The sequence below is a fragment of the Sus scrofa genome, chromosome 2 (assembly GCF_054392235.1).
Source record: "Sus scrofa isolate SSC_HxYL_T2T_F1_AM1 chromosome 2, Sscrofa_HxYL_maternal_Yorkshire_Landrace_v2.0, whole genome shotgun sequence".
In the NCBI taxonomy this organism is placed as follows: domain Eukaryota; kingdom Metazoa; phylum Chordata; class Mammalia; order Artiodactyla; family Suidae; genus Sus; species Sus scrofa.
The window spans coordinates 13,918,037-13,931,201 of NC_139384.1; the positions used below are offsets into that span (position 1 = coordinate 13,918,037).

At 51.9% G+C, this 13,165-nt stretch overlaps 1 protein-coding gene across 1 annotated transcript; it reads right to left on the reverse strand.

Moving 5' to 3' along the window:
- Window positions 1–961: 961 nt before the first annotated feature.
- On the reverse strand, window positions 962–12,481 carry LRRC55 (leucine rich repeat containing 55). Its single transcript, XM_021082018.2, has 3 exons — window positions 12,120–12,481; window positions 9,642–11,183; window positions 962–5,571 (listed from the first exon to the last, which is right to left on the reverse strand). The coding sequence occupies exons 2-3, from the start codon at window positions 10,339–10,341 to the stop codon at window positions 5,336–5,338; spliced, it is 936 nt and encodes a 311-aa protein (XP_020937677.2). The 5' UTR covers window positions 10,342–11,183; window positions 12,120–12,481; the 3' UTR covers window positions 962–5,335.
- Between the last annotated feature and the right edge of the window lie 684 nt (window positions 12,482–13,165).

Below are 13,165 nucleotides of genomic sequence, written 5' to 3' on the forward strand. Positions count from 1 at the left end.
TAGAATCTCTATTAAGCTCCTAATTTTAAGAGAAAGTTTTTGTCCGTCTTCATACTACTCCAGAAAGCACTGGTTATGGTTGTGCACGTTCTTTGTCTTTCTGAGGATTCTGAGTCAATGCCTGTGTTCCTTTTAGGGGCTTTACTCTGTGACTGAAGTATTTGTCTATACTCTGTGGCAACTGGAGTGGGAGGAATAGAGGTCACAATACGCATTGCTGGAAGAAACCACTTCCTGCTTCGATCCACTTCCTCTTTAGAGTCCGAGATAAAAATGGCTTCCATTGTACACGAAGAAGTAGACTTTGCTCCTTCTTTCTCTGCCTCTGTTCCCAAGGTATGCTGCCCAACCATCTTATTTCTAATGACGAGTAGGCAACACTTGCAAGGCTCAGGAGGTTTAGAATCCCTTCCTTTGAAAACATTGATCTAGGAGAACAGAGACTGAATCTACACCAGTGGTGACCTCACCCATGCCCTACACCATGCATTTAGATGCCTGGTTTACCTGTATGTTTGAGCGAGTGTCCTTATGCCCATGTGACTGGCATGGGCCATCTCCCTGGCACACACTTCTTAGTGATGCTAACTAGGCAGGCACACCCACTTGCCTTGGCATGTTTTGCAGATGACCAAAGCTGCAAACACCAACATGTAGAAGACATATGCTCTCTTCTTTGTGTAATTTCAGGCACCAAAATATGCCTACACATAGGGGTGTGTGCATACAGACGCACGCGTATTCTTTTTTGCCTGGTAGAAATATGCTTCTGTGATGTTCCTTCTACTCCCACACATGCCCCTCCAAGGCTGGCACATCTCCTAATTATTCCCATCTACTCCCTCCCCATAGACCCTTTGTGTGTATATTTTGGCACATATTTTCTCAATTCCGCCTAGTTTCTTTTTCTTTCTTTCCCTGCCTCCCTCCCTCTCCCTCCTCTTCACAACTCTTTAGAAAATTTGTTAAACTATACACTCTTTATTATTAATGTACATTTATGAAAAATTCTGCACAGTTACAAAAGTGCATGGTTATAAAATCATCTCCATACAAAGGTTGGCATCTTCCCTTTCCCCATCCCACCCTAACCCTCCCGCCCCCAGACGTCAGCACTCCACATTTGAGAGCTCTGTGGATCCGGAGCTCTCCACCCAGTGCTGTGGCAAACATGATGGTGGTTTGCAAAGGACCTTGCAACTTGCCTTCCTCACTTCCCTTTGGCCTCCTTCTGGAGTAGGGAGAGCAGATGAGCTCCTCTAGCTTTGGGAAGATGTTCTTCGGAGGCATGGACAAAGGTGTCTCCTTATACTCTTCTAGAGCTGGGAAGGATGTCAGAGTGATATAAATGAAGACAGCTATCGGGAAAATGGGGGCTCTAGGTCTTCCTGTTGGAGAAGTAGCTGTCTTGGTCTGTTCAAATTCCATATACCAAGTTCCTTGAAAGGAGCCAGCAAACTCTATAGCAACTCAGGGGACTTATATCTGCAGGGTTTCCTGGGAATCCCTGCAGGAATAGATAAACAGGTGAGAGTTTATCATAGGGTGACCAGAGGCAACCAGTCCAGAGTGGTATTGTACAGATGTAGAAGCTTTTCCAAAGAGCAATTTTCTTGGCCCAGACCTTGAGCATCATAGCCCTGTTGCTTCGCTAAACTTTGTCATCCTCAGGCCTGGCATAAAGTATTCTTCTGATGAGGACAGATCTCTGAGGGGTACAGAACTGAGGGAAGAAGTCAGGTTGTCACTAGGCTCCTCGGTCACATATTTGCCTCATATATTTTCTGAGCAGCTATTCCTACCCCAGCCCTAATATGACTCCATCCTAGTGTCGTAAGTGATACAATAAACAGGCAGTTAAGAAGACCATGTCAGTGAACTTGAACTCAGGCTCCAGAGAGATGGGCCCCATATCAGCTGACATGCAGCATTCATGGAACTTCATGAACAGACACACGGACTCAGAGATACCCCACCACTTACATGTCAACCGGTTTGGAAAAATTAATGAAGCCTTGCAGGAGCAATACCGTGGGTTCCTGGTTAGCAGGGTTGTGGGAACAGCTCCATCCAGGACGGTTAGATTATCTCTAGAAGAGTACTTCTAGAAGCTTGCTTCTGAGAGGCTGCAAAAGATGGTGGTGGTGGCAGGGGAGAAGCAGAGAACTCCTTGGCCACAGGGAAGTTAAATGCTTTGTACATTGTGACCTTCTAGTAGCTGGAGAAGCATCTGTTCTTTGAAGGCCTGTATCCTACTCAGAAAAGCTTGCTGTTGATGGGAACTAAACAGTATTATCAGAAAGGACATTTGCTCTCAAGGGCTGGCTTGTTTGGTCTGGTTCTAGGCAAAAAATTACATGTCTTAAAATATGTTAACTATATTTCAACAAACTGGTATCTCTAAGAGATTATGATAAATGTATATGCTGTCCCTCTGGGGGAGGTTTAACTACGTGTGTCAGGACTGTTATTTCTATTTTTTTTTTTTTTGTCTTTTTCCAGGGCCACACCCGCAGCATATGGAGGTTCCCAGGCTAGGGGTCCAATCCGAGCTACAGCTACACCAGAGCCACAGCAACACCGGATCCGAGCTGCGTCTGCGACCTACACCACAGCTCATGGCAACGCTGGATCCTTAACCCCACTGAGTGAGGCCAGGGATCAAACCTGCAACCTTACGGTTCCTAGTCAGATTCGTTAACCACTGCGTCAAGACGGGAACTCCAGGACTATTATTTCAAAAAGTTCCTCCCCAGTACTTTAGACTGCCAGCTTGACCTGTGGAGAGCAGCCCTAGTCTGCCCATCCCTGGACACAGCAGACAAAGAGCGGGGGCACAGTTCTGTTCTTGCTGTTAGAGGAGCGAGGTGCTGGCCCAGATGCTGTAAGTAGGATGCAGGGGACACAAGAGTCAAGTATCCCAGGTCTAGCCAAGTTTTGGGCACTCTTTTGATTGACTAGCTCAGGGAAGCATGAGTAGGGGAAGAGTATTTAGAAGATGGTGTGTTATTCTCCTTCATTCCTTTCACAGGAGGATGAGTGACGCAAAGTTGCTGGAGATGAGGGCAAGGTAGAAAGTCCCTGTTTTTAATTCTCATCCCAGACAGCCTTGCCAACATGTTGGACTGTATCTTGAAGTCTTCTCCTAGCCCCAGAGGTTCTTACCCCACCGCCTTCCTGCCCCTCCTGTATCTCTTGCAACACAGCACAGCAGGGTTCAAGGAGGATGGGTTAACACAGCTTTCTCTCCTGTCTCCCAGAGGTCTTATTTTTTGTATGCTGCCACCATGGCCATCGGTTCTAATGCGTTATTTACATACTGCAGGGCAGGTGTCTCCTATTCAGTTATTATCTGTGTCTCTCTGCGTCAGAGGCTGCGACTTGCCCCAGTGTGAGCACATCTAAATCTCATATTCCTGCTCTTTATTTAGCTGATCTACTAAGCCCTTCATGGCAGCTGACTCCTAGGGCCTCACTTCCCAGCTCTCCCGGGCATTTTGTTCCTCCTTGGAAACAGATCAAGTTAGATCTGAGTCCCAGCCGTGCCTCATAGGCAAGTCACACCTGTTCTTGAGTCTCCATTATTCCACCTGAAAAACTGGAGTAATTATGTTTGGGTTGTGTCCTACACAAGGTTGTGAACAGTCGAGGAGAATGATGCCAAAGCACTTCACAAACGGTCCAGCACTGAACAAATACCGGGAAGATAATGAGGAAGATGATAAAACTGATGGCAAAGACAAAGATGACAACGTGGATGGTGACAGCTGTGTTTGCACATAAAATCACTTGATTTTTTGACTGATTGATTAGACACTGTTTCCCTGAATAGAACGGCCTATCACCTTCCTTCTAGAGTTTTTCCAGATAAGCTTGGGTGAGATAATCAGCTCCCTATAATGAACTCTGTAAAATGGGAATAAATGAAAAAAAACCACTAGGTAGTCTTGATGGGAGGATTGAAATATGTGAATCAACAGGTAATAACAGTACCCAGGGGGGTGCTGGGTCCTTTCTGGGAGCTTCATCAGCACTCCTTGAATCTGAACCTAGATAACTTTAGAGGGAACTGCGACGTTCCCTAACTTGGATGAGGGTGTAGAACGAGCACAGACTGTATTTTGCTCCTGAAGTCGCATGTGATTTAACTTCTCAGAGCCTTGACTTCTTCATCTGTAAAATGGGGACAACAACACTCACCCAAGAAAGATGGTTGTGTGTGTTAAAGGGAATTGTCTAGGAGAGAGCTTATCACAGTGGCCGATACTGGCAAGTGCTTGGTAATTAATGAACAGCTCTCTCACCCTTACCCTTAAATGGGTGAGTTGCTTAGAGGACAGAACCAATCTTCTCCTGGTCACAACTGTGGTGGCCTTCTCCTCTTTCAGTCCTGGGTACCATCATGCCACAGGGCTGCAGCCCACGGTGCACTTCCCTGGCGAGACCCCTTGGCTTGAGCACTGTGGCAAGAACAGTCACAAGATTAGAGTCCCCGGGGGTCCAGGAGTCTTGCTGCCCCATTGCTGGGCCTCCTGCTCCCCTCTTCTGAAGCCCAAGCTTGAGTGGGAGGCAGGAGACAGGGACAGAGAAAGGGCACTGAAGATGTGCATCCTCACTTTGCTGCGTGGGACCCCACCAGCAGGCTGCGAGTGGCCATGGGGGATGGGGGCCCGTCCACAGAAGGTGGTCTCAGCTGGCAGTTGCGGGTAGCAGGAGGCTTAGGGGGCTGGCTTGGAGGTTTTCTCCTTGCTCCCGCCTCAGAGGCAGTGGTGAGCAGCGCCAAGAGCTGACAGATTGGGTGTCAGGGGGAAAGTTTTGGTCCTGCGCCATTCTCCTCCGTGCACTGAAGTCACAGGGATTGTTCACTGTTCTCAACCCACCATGCATACCCTGGACTCTGTCATTTGCTCCTATCTGCCTTTCTTTGTCTACTGGCAAAGCAGACATTTTTTTGGATGACCCAGTTTACAAGCCACTTTGTAATTCTCTTGGACTTTTCTAGACACGGGTGATGAGCCCTCCTCTGAGCTTCCGTGACTATGTGCTTAGTGTGCTGATGAAAGGTCTTAAAGGGAAGAGTTTTGGAATCTCTGTCCTCTACCAGAGGTAAGTGCCTTGAGGGGCGGGGTCTAGGTCAGATTCACCTAGTGGTCCCAGTTCCTAGCACAGTGCCTGGCCCACAGTCGAAGCTCACACAAAGGTGGAGTCCTGACCTTGTTCGAGCCATGACAGAGGTGGACAGGGCCCCACAGAGCCAGAGCGGGCAGCCAGGGAGGGGGTCCAGTGGCCAGCGGCAGTGGTGGTCGGCAGCGTGGAGGGTCGCCAGGCACCCATGTCAAATCTCTTCCTCTTCACTGGCCTTGCTCCAGCGGTGGCAGCAGTTGGCTGTGATGCCCAGGAGGAAGTTGGTGGCCACGGATGCGATGGAGACCACGAAACCCACGAACGCGATGAAGAGGTAATCGTCCAGGGTCAGGGTCAGGTGGCAGGCTTTGAAGCTCTCCTCAGTGAGGGAGAAGAGTGGGGCGCCCTCGACTTCGGGGGGCCCCCGGCACTCAGCCAGCTGAGAATCTGCAACACAGACCCCAGGGAGGGTGAGGTGCCTGAGGAGACAGCAGAAAGGGAGCGCCCCCAGCCCTCCCAGGAGAAGTGGGGTTTCTACTGAGTTTCCTCCATGTACCCAAAGCTGTACTCACCTTCTTGAGGGCCCTCAACAACCCTCAAGGCAGGTTTTTTATATCTACTTTGTATATATAGACTTTAGTCACTTGCCTGAAGTTCAGTAGCCACGGCTAAAGGTGAATCTGGGTTTTTTGTGGGGTGTCCGTAACATCTCTTACAATAGCTTCCCAACTGGTTTCTAGGCTTCTACCCTTAAACCATCTCGACACAGGTGGCTGAGCAATTCTTTTAAACCTGAAGTCCTGCCATGTCATTCTTAGCTTGAACCCCTCCCCTGCCTTCCTCTCCTTCCCCCAAGGACCTTCCCCATCCTTCTCATTCTCCTCGTTTTCGCTGCTTCATTCATGCCCACCTCTCAGTCATTCTTTCATCACCCAGAGCAAGTCCCTTTTCTCGGGGTGGGGGTGGGGGCTCTGCCTTGGTCCCCTCTTGAGGATGCTTCTCCCTTGGGTCTCTGCACAGCCCAGTCCCTCACTTCCTTTGGGACTTTGCTTGAACATCACCTTTTCAGGGAGGCCTTCCTTATGATTCCACAAAAGAGCAACCCTCACCTCACCTTTCTCCGGGCATTCTTTATTTTACCTACTTTGCTTAATTTTCACCAGTGTATTTATCACAGTTTGTTTATTCTCTGTCTTGTCCCTTCAAACATGAGCTCTTCCTGTGGTATCCTTCGTCCCAGGATAGGGGCCTGTCCAAGGAAGTGGTCATTCAGTCTTTGTTAAATGACTATGTGAACGAATCACTCTGTCCAGCCTGAAAGCATTGGGTCTTCCTACTACTCCATGTGGCCTTTCCAGATCCCCTCAGTGTAGGGTTAAGAGAATGGGCTCTGGAGCTAGTGACCTGGGTTCAAATTTCTTCTCTATCCACCCCCTAGCTATATGATGTGTGTAAGTTATTTAACACCCCTGTGTCTTGGTTTCTTCATCTGTAACATGACGATAGTAAAAGTACCCACGTCATAGGGTTGTAGTGAGGAGTCCATGAGTTTAGATAGATAATGATATCTTATGTTTTTATTATCATCCCAGGTTTGTCTTTCTGGATGGGTCAGTGGCGGTCATATTCTGCACGTAGACTTCTGTAGGAGGAGGGCCTCTCCTTCAGGGGGATAACTGTTCTCTCCATCATTCACGGTCCCACCTCATCCTTCCAGGGTCACTTGTACAGGTGCCTGGTGGCTATCAATGGTTTCATCTTTCTCTGTCTTGGAAGTGAGGAATGGCAGGCAGGTAGCAGTTCTGCCACATGGTGCCAGGCATTGGCTTTCTAGTAGCCAGCCATTTCTCTGTTCTATGGATAAATGTTATTCAAGCTCTCATCTTGGGCAAGTATTTTTTTTTTTTGATTTTCTGAAGAAAGGGGCAATGTAAGAAGGGGAAAATCTGAATTGTTCAAGAGAATTAACATGAAGGAATTTTTAAATGATGGAGCATTTTAAATGATGTGGTGCATAAACGCTGTATATAGTTTTTGAGGGCAAAGAATAAGATGATGAACTTGGATTGATCCTTTTTTTTTTTTTTTTTTTTGTTTGTTTGTTTTGTCTTTTTGCTGTTTCTTTGGGCCGCTCCTGCGGCACATGGAGGTTCCCAGGCTAGTGGTCGAATTGGAGCTGTAGCCACTGGCCTACGCCAGAGCCACAGCAACGCAGGATCCGAGCCGCGTCTGCAACCTACACCATAGCTCACGGCAATGCCGGATCGTTAACCCACTGAACAAGGGCAGGGACTGAACCCGCAACCTCATGGTTCCTAGTCGGATTCGTTAACCACTGCGCCACGACGGGAACTCCTGGATTGATCCTTTTGAGAAACAGACGAGGATCATTATCCTTAGAAATAGGGGAGTCAGGTTCAGAAGAAGGATCAACTTTCTCCACACCCCAGGTTGAGGGGTCTCTATGGATTGTGTGGACAGTACTCCAGACCCTGCCTAGGACAAGGTGGTACCTAGAGTTGACCACTAAGGGGCTCTTCTCTTGGAACTAGAGGATGTCGAACCCCAGGGTCTATTGTGTGCATGAGTGAGGTGGTGATGAGGCATGGCGAGGCTAGAGGATGTGGGGACAACCTGTAGAGCTTGCAGCGTGCAGGACGGGAGCCAGGGGTGGGGGTGGGAGGAGGCTGACAAAGCCCTCTGCTAAGTCAAGGGACCCGTCTTGAAGTTGATTTATATCCCAGGAGAACTCTATTGGGATTTGTTCAAAAGTGAGGGAATCCCATGAAGGAAAAGGGAGGAAGAACATAAAAAGACAGCAGGAAGAAGATCATCTAGTCCTACCTCCACTGGCAAGGACACTTCCTGGAGAGCGTGACGTTGTGCAAAGTGTGTTCTGGGGAGGAACAGGGAAGCTGCGTCTCTAGCTGTGGCCAGTGGCCAGTCACTTTCCCTCTCTGGAGCTCTGGTCCCTTCCCTGTACTGACCTGAGCCTGCAGTGATGGGACTGATGGGACCTTGGACCCCTGGCCTGCTCGGTAGGAGCCTGCGTTTCTTCTGCAGGGCAGCAGGGACCTTGAAGACCCCAGAGCAGGAGGAGCCCCTTTGTGTGCAGGAAACAGCAAGCCCTTCCTGTCCTCAGTGCCCAGGAGAAGAGGGTGCAGCCGGCAGAGGGTGGGCCGCTGGGAGATGGCTCCAGGCAGCCTCCCCCTCCTGCCCCCTATCCTTGCCCCATTGCAGTCCCCAGCTATTCTGGTCCCAGAGAACTTCCTCCCACAGCTCCGTGGGAACACTGGAATCGTGACCTACAGCCCCCTCCCCCCCAATCTATTTTGATCCTGGGCTCCCCACTCAGTCCTCTTCTCCCTCCCGCCTCATTCTGCACTGCTTGCTCTGAACACACTGTGAGCCCAGGCTCCGGGAGAGGCCCTGGGTGGTGCCCCCCACAAGGCCTGTCCTCCTGCCAAGGCTCAGTGCTGCCACGCAGGCCAGCTGGGGACTGGGGGCCACAGGGGAACATTGACTGCCTGTGGGCCAGGCTTGGGCACCCATGGAACCTCCGTGATTCTGGCTCCTTCAGTTCCCGGTCCACCCACAGTTGGGTCTGGCTGGTTAAATGGCCACATCGCATTCTCTTTTCAGATCTACCCCCCCCATGTCCAGACCTTGCGAAACTCTGTTGAAGCCCGTTGGTGAGCCCAGAACTGCAACCCTGATTCTTCAGGATACCGCCAGACTGCCAGGGTTCGAAACCTGACTCCAACGTCTAATAGCTGTGGGATATTGGGCAAGTTACTGAACCTCTTTGTGTCTTAGTTTCCTTGTGTGTGTGTGCGTGTGTGCGTGCATGCGTGTGTGTGTGTGTGTGTGTGTGTGTGTGTGTATCATCAGGGTTCTTAAGAGGATGAGATGAGCTAAAACATAATATATTTAGAGGCCTGACAGAGAGGAACTACTAAAATAAATAGTTTCTACTGCTTAGCACACTTAAAAAGCAGTCTGGTAGAGTAGAACAGAGCTCAGAAGTCAAATAAACTTGGGTTTTATCCATGTCTCTGCCACTTTCTAAACGAGTGACTCTGGCCAAGTCTTTTCATTATTTTAAATGTCAGTTTCTTCACCTGTAAGATGGGGACAATAAAAGTGGGGTCCAGGGAGATGACACCTGCCAAGTTCAAAGGTCATGCTGGGCACTCAGTAAATACTGTCGGTTATTTTGTTGTGAGCCACACAGAAAGTCCAACACTGTCTATTATTAATGAGCTGTTCTTACTTGTTTGTTTCCTGTCTGCCTTATTAGGTCATAAGTGTCGCGGGGCCGGGGGTAGCTGTCTGTTTCATCAGTGCGGGTCCCTAAGCCCAGAACACAGCAAGGACTTGGCAAATACTTGAGCAGTGCCAGGCCCAGGTGCACAAGGAGGGAGCCCGGGTCTGGGCCTTCACCACGTGCACAGGGTCTCAAGTCCCTTCCTCCCCTGCGAGCCTCTGTTGTCAGGGGGTAGGGCCCCCTCCCTTACCCGCTGTGCAGCGCTGGATACGGTTCCGCAGCCACTTCAGCAGGGGCTCCATGGTGCAGCCACACACCCAGGGGTTGCCACCGATCTGCAGGGTCACCAGCCCCGGCAGGCCCTCGAGGGCCTCGAGGCTGAGGAAGGCCAGGCCGCCGTAGCTGAGGTCCAGATCCCGGAGCTGCGCCAGGCCCTGGAAGGCGTGCGGGTGAACCCGACGCAGCCATGGGTTGTGGCTCAGGTCAATGTGCACGAGGCTGTGGGCTGCCTGGAACATGTCGGCCGGCACGTGGCTGAGGTTGTTGTAGCTCAGGTCCAGGTGTGCCAGGCGCTTGGCGTGGAGGAAGAGGCCCGGAGGCAGCTCTACCAAGGAGTTGTTGCGCAAATCCAGCACTCGGAGCTCCATGTAGCACGTGAGGTAGCCGGGTGGCACCGCGGAGATGCGGTTGTGGGCCAGGCTGAGGTTGCGGGTGTCCCTGGGCAGGTCTGGGGGCACGGAGAAGAGCCGCTGGCTGCTGCAGTCCACCACCTGATTATGGCATGTGCAAAGGACCGGGCAGCTGGTGCCCGCCTCTGAGGGCATCGCCCCAGCCACCAGCAGAAGGGAAATGAATAGCGCGGCTGGGTTAGGGGGTCCAGGCCAGGGCAGCTGGAACCAGGTGTCCCCCATCTCAGGCTGCTGGCAACCGCGGTGCTGAAGGGAGCCCATGGGGGCCGGGGCTGAGTCCACGGAATCAAGAGTCAGTGGCTCAGAAAGGCAGCTGCATCAAGGGCCAGAGCCCTGGAAGGTGGGGCTTGGAAACACGTGGTACCATTGCTCAAGCCTTTCCCAGGAGACACTAAGCACCCAAGGTCTCCCTGGGTGAGCTCCACAGGAAGTCCCCTTGGGAGCCTAGGGGACAGTATATCCAGCTGAGGTCTCCCAGGGATGACCAGAGAAGATGATCAAAACTTGAGAAAGGAAGGGGGCGAGGATGGGGCAGGACCAGCTGCCAGCAGATTGGGGAAGGGTCCCTGCAGGTCTTCTGTGCCCCTCTCGCTCATGACTGCTGGCTCCTCTTCTCTGAACTATATCTGAGAGGTGGGAGGGGAAGTGGAAGGTGCCTTTTAAAGGTCCTGGCACATCTGAAAACCCCTAGTCCCTGTCCCAAGTCTGGGACTGATTAGCAGGCCAGGGCTGTGTCTGAGTCTCCTGCACTCAAGGTCTCAGAGGCCATTTCTCTGGTGGCTCAGTGGGCTCTGGTCCAAGAGGGTCCTTTGTAGGTGTTTGGGGAAGGGAGCCCGGTGGGGGAGGGGGTCTCCATGGGCCTCTGAAAACCTCAATCCTCAGCCTCAGTGTATACTGAAATCCCCAGGGAGGCTTCTTTCCCCAGGGAGGAGAGGACCCCAGGAGAGCCCTGCTGTTGGCTGATGCGGCTGGAAAAAGCCATGTGTCCCTGAAGTGCAGGATGCAGGATGAGGGTCAGCTAGGAGAGCTCAGGTGACTGGTTTCCGGAGCCCACATCTCTCCCGCGGCTGGACTCTGTGTTCAGCAGGCGGAAGCAGAATTCCCTGTGTCAACAAGGAGCGCACTCAGGCAGAGAAAGCCACTGCCCCCTCTTCCCTGCTGTCCTCTCTCCTCGGTTCCTTGACGCCTCTCCCCCTTCCGCTTTGACACCAACCACAAAGTTCTCTGCCTACTGCCTCTCCAGTGTGGGCAACAGACTCCATCCTCACGTTGCTGTCTCTCACTAACCTTCCCACCCCGACCCACAGCCATCCTCTGCCTGGGTGTCTGTCCTGGGCTGGATGCATTTGCTGCTTCTCCTAGCCCCACCCCCACGCCTCAGCACCAAACACCCCACCTTTGAATAACTCTCTAAGAAAAAATGCACACACGCTCTGGCCGTTTGCACACCCCTTTTCCTCACTCCTAGCAGTCCCATCTCCCTCTCTCACATACATGCACACACACACACACACACACACTCTCTCTCTCTTTCTCACACACCCGTACATTGTTCTTCTGCGACTCCCCCATATTTCGCCCTGCCCTGCTCTCACACATCCCCGGTTTTCTCTCCTGCTTCCTTCTACACATGCACTCCTGCAGAGCCCCCTTGCAGGACTGCCCCCACCATCTTTCACCCCTGGTGCACACCCGTAATCCCAGCATCCTTTTCCACAAACATTCCACTCTCCCCTCTGGCCCCGGCTGGAGCCCACACCCACACTTGGTCAGGCAGAGAGGCTGAGCGTCATGACACACCCAGTGTCTCAGCCCGCCATCCGCCCCACATCCTCTGTGGCCCCTCGCTCCTCTGGTGCCCACTTGCTGTCCTCTCTTGTCCTCCCCTCACCCCCTCGTCGGAACTGCCTCTCTTCTTACTGCTTCCAGCCTCAATCCCGCCCACTGGGAAATCACCCCAGCTTCTCTTAACCAGACTCATTTTTCTGAGCCCCAAGGTCTTCCCCTGCTCTCCCACAGACCCTCAGCAGCCCACTTACTCTGTTCCAAGGACACAGCCATCCATCGGCAGCAGACGCGGGTCTCCCTCCCTCATCCTGGAATTCCCCGCTTGCTGCTTCAGGAGAACAGATTGCCTCCCAGGCTCGTCCCCTCCCCCGGCCTCTCCTCCTCCATGGCTCCTGGATCCCGGGGCAGCATCCTCTGTGGTTCCCCGTCCTGTGGTCCCTGTGCCTTTTCCCTTCTTCTACTCAAAAGGGGAATCGGAGAGAGGATGCTTAGAAGAAAGTTCACAGAATCCCATTGCTTCTTCCTGAAACTCAGCTGGTGCTGAGGCTGCTGGGGTATGTGGCTTCCGCCAGGTCCTCTCCTCCCTCCCTCTTGCTTCCCTCTCTCCCCCTCCTCTCTCCCTTTTTCGCTCCCTTTTTTTCCTCGAGGGCCAGGTACTGACGTATCACTGTCTCTTAGCAACTGCCTCCACATCTCTGAGCAACAGGAGAGCTGGCTATGGACCCCACCAAGATGAGAGAGAAGAGAACGAAGCAGTCACAGAATCCATACCTGTGGGATCCTAGTGATGGGCAGAGGAGAAGGGGCGACGGGGGTAGACAGGGCAGGACAGGGGCAGGGGGAGATGAGTGGGCAGGGAAAGCGGGCAAAAGAGCCCAGTGGGAGAGACTGGAGTAGGGGCAAAGGCATGGATCTGGAATCTGAGAAAGAGGAAGGGGAGCTTAAGGGCATCACTCCCAGAAGGGAGGGCTGAGAATGGAGCAAGGGACAGAGTGGGGAGTTGGGGAGAAACTGGGGGAGACAGTAAAGATATGAATGAGGATGGAAAGAAAAAAAAAAGAAGTACATGAGACAAGTTTACTCACTCGATGGGATATATCTATATAGCATGTTTCCCTGGATCTCAGTGTATTTTGGTTACTAGGTGCCAGGTAACTGCACTGGCTCAGGGCTCGTCAGGGATAGTTACAGGAAGGTAGGACTTTTCTAGGTTCTTTAATGGTCCCTAAGTCCTGACCCTATGAACTCTGAGAGCCTTGAGAAGTAAAGGATCAACTGCCACTTCCAGGTGGGGTAC

Bases quoted from the DNA above. Each gene is read 5' to 3' on its own strand.
- LRRC55 (XM_021082018.2), bottom strand. From the start codon at position 10,341: ATGGGCTCCCTTCAGCACCGCGGTTGCCAGCAGCCTGAGATGGGGGAC. The intron at 5,572-9,641 runs GTAAGGGAGGGG...TCTGTGTTGCAG, and splicing joins TATCCAGCGCTGCACAGCGG to ATTCTCAGCTGGCTGAGTGC.